The sequence below is a fragment of the Melanostigma gelatinosum genome, assembly GCF_949748355.1.
Source record: "Melanostigma gelatinosum genome assembly, chromosome: 1".
Classification (NCBI taxonomy): domain Eukaryota; kingdom Metazoa; phylum Chordata; class Actinopteri; order Perciformes; family Zoarcidae; genus Melanostigma; species Melanostigma gelatinosum.
The window spans coordinates 1,023,661-1,043,660 of record NC_136634.1 but is presented as its reverse complement, the minus strand read 5'-3'; the positions used below and the strand labels follow the sequence as shown (position 1 = coordinate 1,043,660).

Below are 20,000 nucleotides of genomic sequence, written 5' to 3'. Positions count from 1 at the left end.
CTTCAGTCCTTCAGTCCTCCAGTCCTCCAGTCCTCCAGTGCTTCAGTCCTCCAGTCCTCCAGTGCTTCAGTCCTCCAGTCCTCCAGTCCTTCAGTCCTCCAGTCCTTCAGTCCTCCAGTCCTCCAGTGCTTCAGTCCTCCAGTCCTTCAGTCCTCCAGTCCTCCAGTCCTCCAGTCCTCCAGTCCTTCAGTGCGTCCTCAGAAGCTGGGACGTGGAGTCTCCGTCGAGCTCTTTCTGTTGTTTCAGTGGTTGTTGTTTGAGACTGAACAGGAAGACAGGAAGTCTCTCAGAATGAAGGAACAGGTGGATTCACACCATGGAACGTCAGCAACCAGAACAATACGGACGCAGAATTACCCAGAACGCAGCGCTTCAGTCAGTCGAAGCAAAACAACTAGAAAGTATTAATAATCATACGGATACAGGTCATGACAGCGAAGAAGGCGAAGATGAAGAGACCATTCAACCTTCTGCTGGATTATGTCTCAGTCTTTGTCTCCAAGTTAGTGCCGGAGGTCTGAACAGAGCTACTGCTGGCTAACGTCAGCTAAACAAAGCTACATGCTAATGCTAACGCAACGAGTTCATGGAGGGACAAAGTAAGAAGCACCGACCGGTACAAAGGTCCGGACACAAGACATAAAAGACGAGATATGAAGAGTCGTGAAAATGAAAGGACCAAACAGCAGAAGCCCGTCGCTCTCCACATATGTCTGAATATTCTGGATTTTGTGGTTACGTTTATTGATATTTTCATACATATTGATATTTGCACTCTTCCTGCTGTTTCCCTCAACACAACGGTCTCAGTTGCTTCTGTAATGTTGACATTTAAATCACTATTTCTGTTGATTTGAACATATTACAGGACTATTGATTCCATAGCGTCTCACTCGGTCTGTTAATAACTGTCCTTTCTCCCGATGCCTTCACAGACCGTCAGCAAGTACAACTCTCAGTACCACAAACTGTTCCAGACGGTTCCCAGAGAGGAGATCCTGATGAAAGGTGAGGACGTCAGTGAGGACAGGGGACAGACAGGTGACATAGGACAGGAGACAGACAGGGGATAGAGGACGGGGACAGACAGGTGACATAGGACAGGGGATATAGGACAAGGGACAGACAGGTGACGTAGGACAGGGGACAGACAGGGGATATAGGACAGGGGACAGACAGGTGACATAGGACGGGATATAGGACAAGGGACAGACAGGTGACAGGGGATATAGGACAAGGGACAGACAGGTGACATAGGACAGGGGATATAGGACAAGGGACAGACAGGTGACGTAGGACAGGGGATATAGGACAGGGGACAGACAGGTGACATAGGACGGGATATAGGACAAGGGACAGACAGGTGACATAGGACAGGGGATATCGGACAAGGGACAGACAGGGGATATAGGACAAGGGGACAGACAGGTGACATAGGACAGGGGATATAGGACAAGGGACAGACAGGTGACATAGGACAGGGGATATAGGACAAGGGACAGACAGGTGACATAGGACAGGGGACAGACAGGGGATATAGGACAGGAGACAGACAGGGGATAGAGGACGGGGACAGACAGGTGACATAGGACAGGGGATATAGGACAAGGGACAGACAGGTGACATAGGACAGGGGATATAGGACAAGGGACAGACAGGTGACGTAGGACAGGGGACAGACAGGGGATATAGGACAGGGGACAGACAGGTGACATAGGACGGGATATAGGACAAGGGACAGACAGGTGACATAGGACAGGGGATATCGGACAAGGGACAGACAGGGGATATAGGACAAGGGGACAGACAGGTGACATAGGACAGGGGATATAGGACAAGGGACAGACAGGTGACATAGGACAGGGGACAGACAGGGGATATAGGACAGGAGACAGACAGGGGATAGAGGACGGGGACAGACAGGTGACATAGGACAGGGGATATAGGACAAGGGACAGACAGGTGACATAGGACAGGGGATATAGGACAAGGGACAGACAGGTGACGTAGGACAGGGGACAGACAGGGGATATAGGACAGGGGACAGACAGGTGACATAGGACGGGATATAGGACAAGGGACAGACAGGTGACATAGGACAGGGGATATCGGACAAGGGACAGACAGGGGATATAGGACAAGGGGACAGACAGGTGACATAGGACAGGGGATATAGGACAAGGGACAGACAGGTGACATAGGACAGGGGATATCGGACAAGGGACAGACAGGGGATATAGGACAAGGGCCAGACAGGTGACATAGGACAGGGGATATCGGACAAGGGACAGACAGGGGATATAGGACAAGGGACAGACAGGTGACATAGGACAGGAGACAGACGGGATAGATGACGGGGACAGACAGGTGACATAGGACAGGGGACAGACAGGTGACATAGGACAGGGGATATCGGACAAGGGACAGACAGGGGATATAGGACAGGTACAACATCCGTCCTGTCGGTCAAGAGGACACTGACTGACACCTGTCTGTCAGCTGTCTATCACCTGTCCTAATCTCATCTATTATCTCTTTCACCTGTCTACCTGCTCTCTTCTTCTTCTTCTTCTTCTGTAGTGTATTCGTGTGCATTGTTGAGAGACATCCTGCTGCAGGGACGACTCTACATCTCCAGGAACTGGTTGTGTTTCTACGCCAACCTGTTTGGTAAAGACATCAAGGTGAGTGAAGAAGCACCTCCGCTGTACCTGTCCCTTTAAGAACGTGTCCAATGTACAATAATGTTCTTTGAGCTCGTGTTAGGAAGTTAAACAGCTCATAATTCATCTCTAATATCTATTTATATTCATGTGAAAACATCTTCAAACGACTGGATTCATTCTAGTTGATCACCAAAACTACATTTTACAGATGACATGTGAACACATCATGATAACGTTATAATGAACCTTCAGCCAGTGCTCATGTTCACTGAGCAGAGCCTGAATGCATCATGACGTACCTTCAGCCAGTGCTCATGTTCACTGAGCAGAGCCTGAATGCATCATGACGTACCTTCAGCCAGTGCTCATGTTCACTGAGCAGAGCCTGAATGCATCATAACGTACCTTCAGCCAGTGCTCATGTTCACTGAGCAGAGCCTGAATGCATCATGACGTACCTTCAGTCAGTGCGTGCGTGTTTATTTTGTTGGAGTCCAGGTCAAAGGTCACCTCAGTATCATCTGTTACAGTAAAAGTCCTGCAATCACAATCAAACATGAGTAAAAGTACAAATATATTAGCATCAAAATATACTAAAAGTACCAAAAGTAGACTCCTCCTACATGCAGAGTGGTATATATGATCTTCATCACTTTAATGTTGCAGCTGGTGAATGTGGAGCTTATTTTTATGATGATGTACTGCTGATAGTCTGATCTATAATAACACATAATTTATTGGTTGATTATATATATTTATAATATGAACCTGTCAGATAAATGAAGTGAATTAAAAAGTACAATATTTATCTCAAAAAATGGAAATACTCAAGTAAAGTAAAAGTACCGATAAATTGTACCAAAGTGAAGTACTTTAGTAAATGTACTAGCAGCTGATGAGGTGCCTTGCTCGAGAGCCGTCCAGCAGCGGAGGCAACAGGAAGTGTTTGCTCTGCCTTTCACAATAAGAGCTCCTGTTCCGTCTCCTCTCTGAACCTGCAGGTGTGTATTCCGGTGGTCTCAGTTCGTCTGGTGAAGAAACACCGAACGGCCGGCCTGGTGCCCAACGGCCTGGCTATCACCATGGATACCGCTCAGAAGGTACCGGACGGGACGAGTTCACGAAAATACAAATGAAGAGTAAAGTTTAAAGTCCCGAGTTTCTGCAGTTCAGCCAAATGAAAGTGAAGTCTGGTTGTATAGAAGTCTATAGAAAATGACTCTACTTCTCTCTTGATTTATTACCTCAGTAAACATTGTAAACATGAGTTTATGTCTCAATCTCTAGTTTCAAGTCTTCTTCAATACAGCATGATGTTCATTTAGTACATTATGGTCCATTTAGAGTCACACAGACCATAAAGCAGGGGATGCTTTAGGGCGGGGCTACTGTGATTGACAGGTCTCTACCACTAAATTGTCCGTGTTTTCGTCTTACAACTTTAACTCTTTCACAGATTGTTTTCATTTCATCAAAGTTAATTGAAACATTCCGGTCGCCTAAAAAAACGTATTATTCAGCATTCAGTTGTATTAGCTCCGCCCTCTTTTGTCACCTCTGGTTGCAAAAAAAACCAAGATGGCGACGGCCAGACAGCCGAACTCAAAGCTTCAAACCAACATGTGACGTCACATTGACTACGTCCACTTCTTACAAACGTCATGACATCGTTTCAATATCAAACTTCTCACGCTGTCAGACTCAGCGTGAAGGATGGAAGAAGAGGTGAGCTCCTGTTTGTACTTCCTGTCTCTCTGCAGTACGTCTTTGTGTCCCTGCTGTCCAGAGACAGCGTCTACGACGTCCTCAGGAGGATCTGCACTCACCTGCAGGTCTGTCAGAAGTCAGAAGCTCCTGTTTGTGTCTGAGAATGTATTGCAGTGACTTCCTGTCTGACTCTGTGTCTGCAGGTGAACGGGAAGAGTCTGAGCCTGAAGCTGTACCTGGAGGAGCCCATCTCTCTGTCCATGGTGATCACATGACTTTGATGAAAACAATTGATGATTCTGTAGAGACACATAAGCAGGGGGTTATGGGTAACGTAGTTCACAAAGGAGCCGGAAATACGTGTGGTACAAATCTGTACATCAAGCAAGCTGACAAGTACAAATACTACACAGTAAAAAAGTACTTTGTTAACTTTTAAATACAAATACAACACTGTATGAATACTCTGTTACAGTAAAGGTACTAATACCACACAGTACAGTAAAGGTACTAATACCACACAGTACTGTGAAGGTACTAATACCACACGGTACAGTAAAGGTACTAATACCACACGGTACTGTAAAGGTACTAATACCACACGGTACTGTAAAGGTACTAATACCACACGGTACTGTAAAGGTACTAATACCACACGGTACTGTAAAGGTACTAATACCACACAGTACAGTAAAGGTACTAATACCACACAGTACTGTGAAGGTACTAATACCACACAGTACTGTAAAGGTACTAATACCACACGGTACTGTAAAGGTACTAATACCACACGGTACTGTAAAGGTACTAATACCACACGGTACTGTAAAGGTACTAATACCACACGGTACTGTAAAGGTACTAATACCACACGGTACTGTAAAGGTACTAATACCACACGGTACTGTAAAGGTACTAATACCACACGGTACAGTAAAGGTACTAATACCACACAGTACTGTAAAGGTACTAATACCACACGGTACTGTAAAGGTACTAATACCACACGGTACTGTAAAGGTACTAATACCACACGGTACAGTAAAGGTACTAATACCACACGGTACTGTAAAGGTACTAATACCACACGGTACTGTAAAGGTACTAATACCACACGGTACTGTAAAGGTACTAATACCACACGGTACTGTAAAGGTACTAATACCACACGGTACTGTAAAGGTACTAATACCACACGGTACTGTAAAGGTACTAATACCACACGGTACTGTAAAGGTACTAATACCACACGGTACTGTAAAGGTACTAATACCACACGGTACTGTAAAGGTACTAATACCACACGGTACTGTAAAGGTACTAATACCACACAGTACTGTAAAGGTACTAATACCACACGGTACTGTAAAGGTACTAATACCACACGGTACTGTAAAGGTACTAATACCACACGGTACTGTAAAGGTACTAATACCACACGGTACTGTAAAGGTACTAATACCACACGGTACTGTAAAGGTACTAATACCACACGGTACTGTAAAGGTACTAATACCACACGGTACTGTAAAGGTACTAATACCACACGGTACTGTAAAGGTACTAATACCACACGGTACTGTAAAGGTACTAATACCACACGGTACTGTAAAGGTACTAATACCACACGGTACTGTAAAGGTACTAATACCACACGGTACTGTAAAGGTACTAATACCACACGGTACTGTAAAGGTACTAATACCACACGGTACTGTAAAGGTACTAATACCACACGGTACTGTAAAGGTACTAATACCACACGGTACTGTAAAGGTACTAATACCACACGGTACTGTAAAGGTACTAATACCACACGGTACTGTAAAGGTACTAATACCACACGGTACTGTAAAGGTACTAATACCACACGGTACAGTAAAGGTACTAATACCACACGGTACTGTAAAGGTACTAATACCACACGGTACAGTAAAGGTACTAATACCACACGGTACTGTAAAGGTACTAATACCACACGGTACAGTAAAGGTACTAATACCACACGGTACTGTAAAGGTACTAATACCACACGGTACTGTAAAGGTACTAATACCACACGGTACTGTAAAGGTACTAATACCACACGGTACTGTAAAGGTACTAATACCACACAGTACTGTGAAGGTACTAATACCACACGGTACTGTAAAGGTACTAATACCACACGGTACTGTAAAGGTACTAATACCACACGGTACTGTAAAGGTACTAATACCACACGGTACTGTAAAGGTACTAATACCACACGGTACTGTAAAGGTACTAATACCACACGGTACAGTAAAGGTACTAATACCACACGGTACTGTAAAGGTACTAATACCACACGGTACTGTAAAGGTACTAATACCACACGGTACTGTAAAGGTACTAATACCACACGGTACTGTAAAGGTACTAATACCACACGGTACTGTAAAGGTACTAATACCACACGGTACAGTAAAGGTACTAATACCACACGGTACTGTAAAGGTACTAATACCACACGGTACAGTAAAGGTACTAATACCACACGGTACTGTAAAGGTACTAATACCACACGGTACTGTAAAGGTACTAATACCACACGGTACTGTAAAGGTACTAATACCACACGGTACAGTAAAGGTACTAATACCACACGGTACTGTAAAGGTACTAATACCACACGGTACTGTAAAGGTACTAATACCACACGGTACTGTAAAGGTACTAATACCACACGGTACTGTAAAGGTACTAATACCACACGGTACTGTAAAGGTACTAATACCACACGGTACTGTAAAGGTACTAATACCACACGGTACTGTAAAGGTACTAATACCACACGGTACTGTAAAGGTACTAATACCACACGGTACAGTAAAGGTACTAATACACGGTACAGTAAAGGTACTAATACCACACGGTACTGTAAAGGTACTAATACCACACGGTACTGTAAAGGTACTAATACCACACGGTACTGTAAAGGTACTAATACCACACGGTACTGTAAAGGTACTAATACCACACGGTACAGTAAAGGTACTAATACCACACGGTACAGTAAAGGTACTAATACCACACGGTACAGTAAAGGTACTAATACCACACGGTACTGTAAAGGTACTAATACCACACGGTACTGTAAAGGTACTAATACCACACGGTACTGTAAAGGTACTAATACCACACGGTACTGTAAAGGTACTAATACCACACGGTACAGTAAAGGTACTAATACCACACGGTACTGTAAAGGTACTAATACCACACGGTACAGTAAAGGTACTAATACCACACGGTACAGTAAAGGTACTAATACCACACGGTATGTGTGGTATTTGCGATGAAGGGGTTTGCGTCGATCAGCCAGATGTTTTGTTGAAACCGGATTTCTTCAGATTTCTTTATTTGTAGCTCAACAAACGGTAAACGTCCGTTCTTTACGCGGATTAAAGAAACGTGAATAAAAAGCTCTTTACGTTTCTGTGCAGCTCAAAGAATCAGAATGCAGCTTCACTGACGCGCTGCTCAGAGGTCAGAGGTCACCGCAGCCCCGACAATAGAAGGGACACGCATGTTGAGTCGAGTTTACCGGCTCGAGAATCCGTAAAAGAAGACTTTCTAATCTTCTGATGACTGAAATGAGCCGATTTGATCCGTCAGGACGAGTTCCCAGAGGTGTTGAAGTGGAGGAGGAAGCCATCGCTCCCCACCGTGTCCTCCTCCCTCCCAGACCTGCTGGGGGCCTCCTCCCCCGGCCTCGCTGCAGACACGCCCTTCATCACGCACACACTCACAGGTAAGCACACCTGTCAAACCCCGCCCACGCGCCAAAGCTCCGCCCCCACCCTGCCCAGAGACACCAAGAGACTGAACTGCGTGTGCGTGTCCGTGTGCGTGTGCGTGTGCGTGTGCGTGTGCGTGTGCGTGTGCGTGTAGACAGCAGTTTGGAAACAGAGAAGATCCTGCTGACAGAACCAGTACCTGAACTGGGTCACATGGAGTACCAGCTGCTGAAACTCTTCATCCTGCTGTGAGTACAAAAGTACACACAAAATACAACTAGATACCAAGAAAACACATATTCACACATGTGTATTTATACATATATATAGAGTGTATTTATATATATATGTACACCCCAACCTGTTTATTTGTTCTCGTCTTTTCAATCTTAGAGATGAAAGCTTAATATACAGTATATTGTGATCAAGAAATACCACGAATACATTTTTCATTTATCTTCACAAATACTTCCAGGATGTAACCAAAAGCAACGTTAAAAGCTCCCAAACACCCAGAGTACACAGACAAAGGTGTTTGTGTCAGTAGTAGTTGTGTAAATATTACTAGTTATTTATATATTATATATATTATATTTATAATATTACTTTAGTCGTTTTACTGTAATTGAGTCTCAGGTGTGTTGAGAGTTGAGCACTGTATTGTTGCTCTGTGCTGCCACCTGCTGGTTGAATATATCTCACATGCTAAATATAACGTCACAGTATGGTTTCTCAAAGTGTGGCCTGAGGGCCGATGGTGGCCCTCAGAAACATATCATGTGGCCCCTGTTGGTGACATGAAACTCATGCGTCATAATTGAATCATTCACAGACCATTTTACAACATACTATGATGTTTTATGACTCTTTGACTCGACATCGTATACTATGTATACATAGTACACATATACTGTGTCATAAATACTCTGGTTGTCTTTCTTCTCTGTCATCAGTTAACTTCAGTAACAGACTGATGTCATTGATCGAATGCTGCACATGTGATCTGTAATTAATCCATCTCTGTGTCTGTCTGTCTGTCTGTCTGTCTGTCTGTCTGTCTGTCTGTCTGTCTGTCTGTCTGTCTGTCTGTCTGTCTGTCTGTCTGTCTGTCTGTCTGTCTGTCTGTCTCTCAGCGTATTCCTCCTGGTCCTGTCGTCCTGCTATCTGGCCTTCAGAGTCTGTCGTCTGGAGCAGCAGATGAGCTTCCTGAGCAGCCAGCCGACGCTGAGAGAAAGGTCCATAAGTCAGCATACATCTCATAAAACCATGTACACAAACATCTGGACATCTGGATCATAAAACCATGTGCACAAACATCTGGATATCTGGATCATAAAACCATGTGCACAAACATCTGGATATCTGGATCATAAAACCATGTGCACAAACATCTGGATCATGAAACAATGTGCACAAACATCTGGATCATAAAACCATGTGCACAAACATCTGGACATCTGGATCATAAAACCATGTGCACAAACATCTTGATATCTGGATCATAAAACCATGTGCACAAACATCTGGATATCTGGATCATAAAACCATGTGCACAAACATCTGAACATCTGGATCATAAAACCATGTGCACAAACATCTGGACATCTGGATCATAAAACCATGTGCACAAACATCTTGATATCTGGATCATAAAACCATGTGCACAAACATCTGGATATCTGGATCATAAAACCATGTGCACAAACATCTGAACATCTGGATCATAAAACCATGTGCACAAACATCTGGATATCTGGATCATAAAACCATGTGCACAAACATCTGGATATCTGGATCATAAAACCATGTGCACAAACATCTGGATATCTGGATCATAAAACCATGTGCACAAACATCTGGATATCTGGATCATAAAACCATGTGCACAAACATCTGGATCATGAAACAATGTGCACAAACATCTGGATATCTGGATCAAATAACCATGTGCACAAACATCTGGATACCTGGATCATGAAACCATGTGCACACACATCTGATATCTGGATCAAATAATCATGTGCACAAACATCTGGATATATGGATCAAATAATCATGTGCACAAACATCTGGATATCTGGATCATAAAACCATGTGCACAAGCATCTGGATATCTGGATCAAATAATCATGTGCACAAACATCTGGATATCTGGATCAAATAATCATGTGCACAAACATCTGGATATCTGGATCATAAAACCATGTGCACACACATCTTGATATCTGGATCAAATAATCATGTGCACAAACATCTTGATATCTGGATCATGAAACCATGTGCACAAACATCTGGATATATGGATCATAAAACCATGTACACAAACATCTGGATATCTGGATCATACAACCATGTACACAAACATCTGGATATCTGGATCATAAAACCATGTGCACACACATCTGGATCATAAAACCATGTACATAAACATCTAGATATCTGGATCATGAAACCATGTGCACAAACATCTGGATATATGGATCATAAAACCGTGTACACAAACATCTTGATATCTGGATCATACAACCATGTACACAAACATCTGGATATCTGGATCATAAAACCATGTCCACAAACATCTGGACACCTGGATCATAAAACAAAGTGCACACACATCTGGATATCTGGATCAAATAACCATGTGCACAAACATCTGGACATCTGGATCATAAAACCATGTACATAAACATCTAGATATCTGGATCATGAAACCATGTGCACAAACATCTGGATATATGGATCATAAAACCGTGTACACAAACATCTTGATATCTGGATCATACAACCATGTACACAAACATCTGGATATCTGGATCATAAAACCATGTCCACAAACATCTGGACACCTGGATCATAAAACAAAGTGCACACACATCTGGATATCTGGATCAAATAACCATGTGCACAAACATCTGGACACCTGGATCATAAAACCATGTGCACACACGTCTGATATCTGGATCAAATAATCATGTGCACAAACATCTGGATATCTGGATCATAAAACCATGTGCACAAACATCTGGATGTCTGGATCAAATAATCATGTGCACACACATCTGGATATCTGGATCAAATAATCATGTGCACAAACATCTTGATATCTGAATCATAAAACCATGTGCGCAAACATCTGGATATCTAGATCATAAAACCATGTGCGCAAACATCTTGATATCTGGATCATAAAACCGTGTACACAAACATCTGGATATCTGGATCATAAAACCATGTGCACAAACACCTGGATCACAAAACCATGTACACAAACATCTGGATATCTGGATCAAATAACCATGTGCACAAACATCTGGATCATAAAACCATGTGCACACACATCTGGATATCTGGATCAAATAACCATGTGCACAAACATCTGGATACCTGGATCATAAAACCATGTGCACACACGTCTGGATATCTGGATCAAATAATCATGTGCACAAACATCTGGACACCTGGATCATAAAACCATGTGCACACATGTCTGATATCTGGATAAAATAATCATGTGCACAAACATCTGGATATCAGGATCAAATAATCAGGTGCACAAACATCTGGATCATAAAACCATGTGCACAAACATCTGGATGTCTGGATAAAATAATCATGTGCACAAACATCTGGATATCTGGATCATACAACCATGTGCACAAACATCTGGATGTCTGGATCATAAAACCATGTGCACAAACATCTGGATCATAAAACCATGTGCACAAACACCTGGATCAGAAATACATGTACACAAACATCTGGATATCTGGATCAAATAACCATGTGCGCAAACATCTGGATCATAAAACCATGGACACAAACATCTGGATCATAAAACCATGTACACAGGCATCTGGATATCTGGATCATAAAACCATGTGCACAAACATCTGGATATCTGGATCATAAAACCATGTGCACAAACATCTGGATGTCTGGATCATAAAACCATGTGCACAAACATGTGGATATCGATCATAAAACCATGTGCACAAACATCTGGATCATAAAACCATGGACACAAGCATCTGGATATCTGGATCATAAAACCATGTGCACAAACATCTGTATCATAAACCATGTGGACACATCTTGATATCTGGATCAAATAACCATGTGCACACACATCTGGATATCTGGATCAAATAATCATGTGCACAAACATCTAGATCCCTGGATCATAAAACCATGTGCACAAACATCTGGATATCTGGATCATAAAACCATGTGCACAAACATCTGGATCAAATAATCATGTGCACAAACATTTGGATATCTGGATCATAAAACCATGTACACAAACATCTGGATATCTAGATCATAAAACCATGTACACAAACATCTGGATATGTGGATCATAAAACAATGTGCACAAACACCTGGATCATAAAACCATGTACACAAACATCTGGATATCTGGATCATAAAACCATCTATACAAACATCTGGATATCTGGATCATAAAACCATGTGCACAAACATCTGGGTATCTGGATCATAAAACCATGTACACAAACATCTGGATCCCTGGATCATAAAACCATGTGCACAAACATCTGGATATCTGGATCATAAAACCATGTACACCACACAAATAAACTGCAACATTAAACGTGATAAAAACTGAATATTTTATAAAACACTGTGAAAGGACCAATTCTGCTCAATGATTTTATTTACTTTTGATACTTTAAGTACATTTTGCTGATAATACTCGTGTACTTTTACTTATTTTGTATCCGGGACTTTTACTTGTAAAAAACGTATTTTTAGATGGTATTTTTTTAAATCATGAACTTAATTAATGAGCCATTTAAAACAAACCACAGAGCTCCAGAGAATCACGCTCTGGTTCCTGTTGTTCCAGGTGTGGAGAGCTGCCCTGCTGGCTGGCCAATCAGAGGACAGGAACCTGACACTTGGAGCCAGTCGGGGAGTAGAAGAAGAAGAAGAACCTGCACTTACATAGACTTCCCACCAGGGGGCGGCGGTGAGCCGGAGACAGACGACTGTAGCAGCCGTTAGCAGCTGGACTCTGACTCCGCCTCTAAACCTGGTTACCATAGAGACGTCACGATAGTCAACAGACATGGCGGCCAACCATTGACCTCCCGAGGATGAGGTCACGGAGAGGTCAGGAGGCCGGAGGGACGACGACGTGCTGTAACATAACAGTGTGTGAGTGAGTGAGTGAGTGAGAGAGACAGTGTGTGTGTGTGCATAGACTTTATAGAATGATGTGTCAAACAATTCAGCCAATCACATCGCAGTACATTCCTCTCGGTCACGGCTACAGTTGGTGTGTAAACGTGTACTTTGGAGACATTGTTACACCTCAGTTACCTTTATTAAATATAAATCTACGTTTACCTGAAACTTTTTAAAGTTTGAAGTTAATAACTTATAAGTGGAGCAAATGTTACATTTGGTTACAAACTAACCTAGAACTTCCACTTCAACTCCACCAGAGGGCGTTTCAGCTGAAGAGTGAAGTCAAAGGTATTTGAGTGTGTGTGTGTGTGTGTGCGTGCGCCTGTGCGTGCGTTGCGTGTGTGAGAGAGGTGGGAAGCTGCTGTTTTTCTTCTAGTTCTGAGTTTTAAAAAAAACTACAATACCCATGAGCCTCAGCTGCTGTGGAGAAGAAGCCAATCAGAGGTTTCCTTTAAGACGTCTTAGCGGATCACATGACAGAATTTGAAGCTGATTGGACGTCACAATGACAGATGTTAGAAAATATCTGCTTCTTTGACAACTACGACTCCCAGGGTGCATTTCACTGTCAAGCAGCCAATCACAGAGCGTCACATTGTTGAAGCTCATGGTTTAGTTTCTGCAGCTTGGATTCATTTCTGGGTTTTGTGACTTTAAAATAATTCAATAGGAGATTTAATGATCCAGGAGAGAAACATTTAAGGAATTATTATTAATTAAAGTTGTTAAAACTTTGTGTTTCTTTGACATTTTCATTCATATCTCAACTGATATTTTTACAAACAATTATTAAAAGTCACAGACTTTTCTTTTTTAGATCTACAGTAAAGAAATACACAAAACCATCAATAAAGGTTTTTAATTGAGTCAGATTTCTGCCTTAAACTCACAATATCATCTTTAATAACATGTAAAGAAGCAGAATGTCCCTTAAATGTGAACCTGAATCTGCACATTTCAGATGATTTTATTTAAAAACACAATGAAGTGACGTGTTTCTATGAGGACGATCTTTAATAACTCACCAGGTGAGACGAGGAACAATAAAGTTTGATTTGAACAGATGGATGACGGACGACATGAAGCTGTTTAGATGTTTGTGTTTTAACTCATATTGTTGTTCTGGTTGTAACACAAAAATCAATAAACACATTTTTATCTCCTGATTTTGTCTTTAATTACAGTTAATTATAGTTAATTACAGTTTATTATCGTTTATTATAGTTAATAACAGTTCATTACAACAATAAAACGTCTCAAGAGAAGACGTTTTATTCTCCAAGAACTCCAACAGGAGGATGGAAACTACGAAACTAATATACTGAAGTACAACCTTGAGGTACTTGTACTTCACTCGAGTTGTAACTTTCTTTTACATTTATCTGAAAACTTTAGTTACTTTACAAATTAGGATTTTTCCTCATAAAACATATAAAGAGTTGATAAAATATGTTTCGTTATAAATTCTACATCTACAGAAGAAACCATCAATCGACGAGTGGATTAGAAAATTAATGAGTATTTTCACCGTGTGGTTTTACTATTCATTGCTGTAAAAGTCTTTTTACAGTGTGGTATTAGTACCTTTACTGCAGTAAAGGATCTATATATATTTGCTCCATCGCTTGTGAAAAGCAACAGATAGACAATGAAGATGAAGATAATAATAATAATAAAAATGTCTTCAAACTGTTTTGTGATTAATAAAATATTTGTTAGTTGAATGAAACTCACGACACGACTTCAGAGATTCTGGAGTTTGATCTTCCAGTTCTGTTGAAATAAAATCAAAGTATTCAGATGTTTCTTGTTTTACTCTAAAATATGAATATTTACCTTCTTTCTGCTCGTTGGTGACCTGAGAACAAAGTAGAATAACACTCGGAGCGGTAGAATAACACTCGGAGCGGTAGAATAACACTCGGAGCGGTAGAATAACACGCGGAGCGGTAGAATAACACTCGGAGCGGTAGAATAACACGCGGAGCGGTAGAATAACACTCGGAGCGGTAGAATAACACTCGGAGCGGTAGAATAACACTCGGAGCGGTAGAATAACACGCGGAGCGGTAGAATAACACTCGGAGCGGTAGAATAACACGCGGAGCGGTAGAATAACACTCGGAGCGGTAGAATAACACTCGGAGCGGTAGAATAACACTCGGAGCGGTAGAATAACACTCGGAGCGGTAGAATAACACTCGGAGCGGTAGAATAACACTCGGAGCGGTAGAATAACACTCGGAGCGGTAGAATAACACGCGGAGCGGTAGAATAACACTCGGAGCGGTAGAATAACACTCGGAGCGGTAGAATAACACTCGGAGCGGTAGAATAACACTCGGAGCGGTAGAATAACACGCGGAGCGGTAGAATAACACTCGGAGCGGTAGAATAACACGCGGAGCGGTAGAATAACACTCGGAGCGGTAGAATAACACGCGGAGCGGTAGAATAACACTCGGAGCGGTAGAATAACACTCGGAGCGGTAGAATAACACTCGGAGCGGTAGAATAACACTCGGAGCGGTAGAATAACACTCGGAGCGGTAGAATAACACTCGGAGCGGTAGAATAACACGCGGAGCGGTAGAATAACACTCGGAGCGGTAGAATAACACGCGGAGCGGTAGAATAACACTCGGAGCGGTAGAATAACACGCGGAGCGGTAGAATAACACTCGGAGCGGTAGAATAACACTCGGAGCGGTAGAATAACACGCGGAGCGGTAGAATAACACTCGGAGCGGTAGAATAACACTCGGAGCGGTAGAATAACACGCGGAGCGGTATAATCAGTCAGATGTGAGGGTTAAACTGATCTACAGTCAGATGTGAGGGTTAAACTGATCTACAGTCAGATGTGAGGGTTAAACTGATCTACAGTCAGATGTGAGGGTTAAACTGATCTACAGTCAGATGTGAGGGTTAAACTGATCTACAGTCAGATGTGAGGGTTAAACTGATCTACAGTCAGAGGTGAGGGGCGGAGCTCAATCTCTGTTTGATCCGGAGACCTGAAGCCGAAAGACGTCAATCCCCTCAGAGGCTCTGTGACATTAAAGGGACAGTAGTGATGTTTACAATGAGGTACTTATACACAGTCAGTGTATTACTGCAGTACAAACAGACAGGAATCAGTACAAGTTCAGGTGACCGTTATATTTAGGGCATTGTTACCTCTTTATCTTGCTGTCAGTGGAACTCTTTCTATGTTCTTCACTCACCAGACTCCATTAAAGAAAGAAGCTTCTGCTCAATCATCTGTTTGTGTCTCCTGGAGGAGCTCCAGAGGGAGGAGAGCTCAGCTCCAGCGTCTCCTCTTCCTCCTAACCCACCTCTTCCTCCTTCTCCTGCTCCTCTTCCTCCTCCTCCTCCTCCTCTAAAGAGACTCTGGTGCACTACCACTCTACTCCACAGGGGGCACCAGAATCAACACAACATGAATGTTTCTCGTAGTAACTTTGAGTGTCAGTAGTATTACCACAGTGTAGAAATACTCTGTTACAAGTAAAGGTCCTGCATGAGTATTCCTACACTGTGGTAATACTACTTATATCAGTAAGTAGTATTGAGTCTGAGGAAAAACACAGTTTATTATCAATTGAAATAAATCTTTATTAATCATTAAGAATCCTAAAAAAAAACACATTTACATGACCTGAAGAGAACCTGCAGTCCTCAGTGTTAGTACAAACCTGAAGACCCTGATCCTGAACCTGATCCTGGATCATAGAAACACCAAGAGACCCTGCTTCAGATGGTCCTCCCAGTACAGACCAGGACAGACCTGGACTGGGCGCTGTGGGACACTCCCACTGTCCTCCGTCCTGCTTCCTGTCCCGTCTCTTGCTTCTCCGGTCATGTTGTTGGCTTCCTGTCGGGTTGTACCCTTTCCTGTCTTCTTCTGCCTCCTATGTCTTCTCCTATCTTTTGTTTCCTGTTTCCTTGTCTCCTTGTCTCCTTGTGTTACTGGCTGTTGTCTGTCTTGTCTCATTGTGTCTCTTTCATCCTGTAGTTTATTATCTCGTCACATTCTGGCTGATCCCTCATGTGTTTTAACTCCCATATTGTCCTATTATCGTCTGTCCTCGTGTCCTCGTGTCCTCGTCGCTAGCTGTGAGGAAGGCAGATGGCTCCTCCCCCTCTCGGAGACTCCACCATGTCCAGTTGCCCAGAGAACGTCCTGGGACCGATCGGCTCGCCCCCCAACAGAAACCCCACGCCTCCTCCTCCTCCTCCCACCCCGTTGTCCCTCTGAGTCCCAGCATGCATCCTGCCGGACGCCGATAGCAGCCGGATGTCGGAGTGCGCGTTGGCCACCGTGTGGCGCCGCACGCCGCCGAACTTCTCCAGGTAGGCCTCGCCCTCCTGCTCCACCAGCGGGGCCAGAGACGAGGAGTCGCAGGAGGAGCTGTGGTGCTGAGTGACGGTGATCTCCGGCTGGAAGTGGTCGCTCAGCGAGGACCCCGACGACCTCAGGGGGCGGGGCTCTGGACGGGGAGACGGGTTGAGAGTTAAAGGTTTTAAATTCTTTGTGTGAATACAATATTTCCACTTTTCACCTCCAGCACAAACGTTCTTAAGAAACTTTTCCTCTTTAATTAGCAACTAGAACTTTGTACTACATGTTGAAGCTGTTTACTCATATCATCCCAAATGTTGTCAGTTTAATCAAAGTAAAGGTTTCATTTGTTCACCTGTCAGCGTCAGTTCAAGACACGTTTTTTAATCACACTTCTTAAGATCTTTGCTGGTTTTTAACTCTTTATTTTAACCGGATGAAAGATTTTAAGTTATCAGAGGAACAAGTTGAGCTGACGTGAGCAAAGTTAAGCTTTGTTTATATTCACGCTTTGCACCAAATCACGAGCTTCAGTCAACCTCCGGTTCTATGAAGTGAAGTCAAAGCTTCACATTTTAAAGCTGCATTCTCTCTAGTGTCCACCAGGGGGCGACTCCTCTGGTTGTATAGAAGTCTATAGAAAATGACTCTACTTCTCTCTTGATTTATTACCTCAGTAAACATTGTAAACATGAGTTTATGTCTCAATCTCTAGTTTCAAGTCTTCTTCAATACAGCATGATGTTCATTTAGTACATTATGGTCCATTTAGAGTCACACACACCATAAAGCAGGGGATGCTTTAGGGCGGGGCTACACGGTGATTGACAGGTCTCTAGTAGACCTTAAAGCAGGGGATGCTTTAGGGCGGGGCTACACGCTGATTGACAGGTCTCTAGTAGACCATAAAGCAGGGGATGCTTTAGGGCGGGGCTACACGGTGATTGACAGGTCTCTAGTAGACCTTAAAGCAGGGGATGCTTTAGGGCGGGGCTACACGCTGATTGACAGGTCTCTAGTAGACCATAAAGCAGGGGATGCTTTAGGGCGGGGCTACACGCTGATTGACAGGTCTCTAGTAGACCATAAAGCAGGGGATGCTTTAGGGCGGGGCTACACGGTGATTGACAGGTCTCTAGTAGACCTTAAAGCAGGGGATGCTTTAGGGCGGGGCTACACGGTGATTGACAGGTCTCTAGTAGACCATAAAGCAGGGGATGCTTTAGGGCGGGGCTACACGGTGATTGACAGGTCTCTAGTAGACCTTAAAGCAGGGGATGCTTTAGGGCGGGGCTACACGGTGATTGACAGGTCTCTAGTAGACCATAAAGCAGGGGATGCTTTAGGGCGGGGCTCTCTGCTGGACTGGTTCAGGTCCCAATGCTTTTTCCTTCTTTTTTAAAAAAATGGCAAGAAAAGGTTTTTTTTTAAATTAGTGAACAGTTTTAATTCCCAAAATCACATCTGAGTCCTTTCAAAAGACTAAAAAGAACGTACAGCTGTAAACGCATCACAGCTGATCGATTGAACATTTTAGGGTTTCAGTTATTTGATGACATCACTTTTTTCTATTTGTGTATTTTTCACTATTTTCTGACCTTTTCGAGAGTAAATGATTGAAGAATCTAAAATAAGCAGAATATGAGCTGGAAACCAGTAAAATGATCTTCAAGATGTTTGCGTTTCTTTCTCTGGTGTGTTGTTGTGTGTGTGTGTCGTAGTGGTTATAACACACACACACACACACACGGGGCAGCAGATTAAGCGGCTCACCTCCCTACTGAGAGGATTTAAACGCATTACTACAGAGCCACGCCCCCCTGACCCCTGACCCCTGACGACCTGGAGCTCACATACTTCAACAGATGACCGTTTCATCACAAGTCCCAACACGTGACGTCTAAATCCCACAAGCACTTGAATGCACCATCTGCATTGTGTGTTCATGTAGGATTTTACATTTTAATGTCAATAATAACTTGTTTTTAGCTGAATTGACACAAACAAATCGCCCAGTTTTCAGATTCAGATTCACCTGCTAGACGTCCCAAAATGAGGCTCGATTTTAAATTCATTGAAGTCTAATTTAGTTCAGAATGAACAAAGTTCAAGTAAAGATATCGGAGGCAGAACTCACCCAACAGGAGCGGCTTCCTGTTGCTAAGATACGGAGACACCACCACCTCCACCAGACGCTCCAACCGGTAGAACTCCACACTGGGAGCACCAGACTCGTGGATACCCTGACAGAGTACATGTACACAGAGAGAGTACATGTACACGGAGAGAGAACATGTACACAGAGAGAGT

General features: G+C 43.0%; 2 protein-coding genes across 3 annotated transcripts in view; one reads left to right on the top strand and one right to left on the bottom strand.

Annotated features, from left to right (window-relative positions):
• gramd2ab (GRAM domain containing 2Ab) overlaps positions 1-14,378 on the top strand; it is a 30,252-nt gene extending 15,874 nt beyond the window's left edge. The window contains exons 4-12 of the mRNA XM_079267675.1: positions 936-1,008; positions 2,581-2,684; positions 3,668-3,766; positions 4,427-4,498; positions 4,577-4,636; positions 8,013-8,148; positions 8,289-8,382; positions 9,268-9,369; positions 13,002-14,378. Coding sequence (XP_079123801.1) covers positions 936-1,008; positions 2,581-2,684; positions 3,668-3,766; positions 4,427-4,498; positions 4,577-4,636; positions 8,013-8,148; positions 8,289-8,382; positions 9,268-9,369; positions 13,002-13,050 — 789 coding nt within the window. The 3' untranslated portion in view covers positions 13,051-14,378. The remainder of the gene's footprint in view (positions 1-935; positions 1,009-2,580; positions 2,685-3,667; positions 3,767-4,426; positions 4,499-4,576; positions 4,637-8,012; positions 8,149-8,288; positions 8,383-9,267; positions 9,370-13,001) is intronic.
• A 2,617-nt stretch (positions 14,379-16,995) lies between these two features.
• Positions 16,996-20,000, bottom strand: part of LOC306794762 (proline-rich protein 5-like) — a 14,808-nt gene continuing 11,803 nt past the window's right edge. For both annotated transcript variants that reach the window (XM_079292961.1, XM_079292962.1), the window contains exons 8-9: positions 19,828-19,933; positions 16,996-17,838 (exon numbers count right to left, since the gene is read on the bottom strand). In XM_079292961.1, the coding sequence (XP_079149087.1) occupies positions 17,459-17,838; positions 19,828-19,933 (486 nt within the window). In that variant the 3' untranslated portion in view covers positions 16,996-17,458. The remainder of the gene's footprint in view (positions 17,839-19,827; positions 19,934-20,000) is intronic.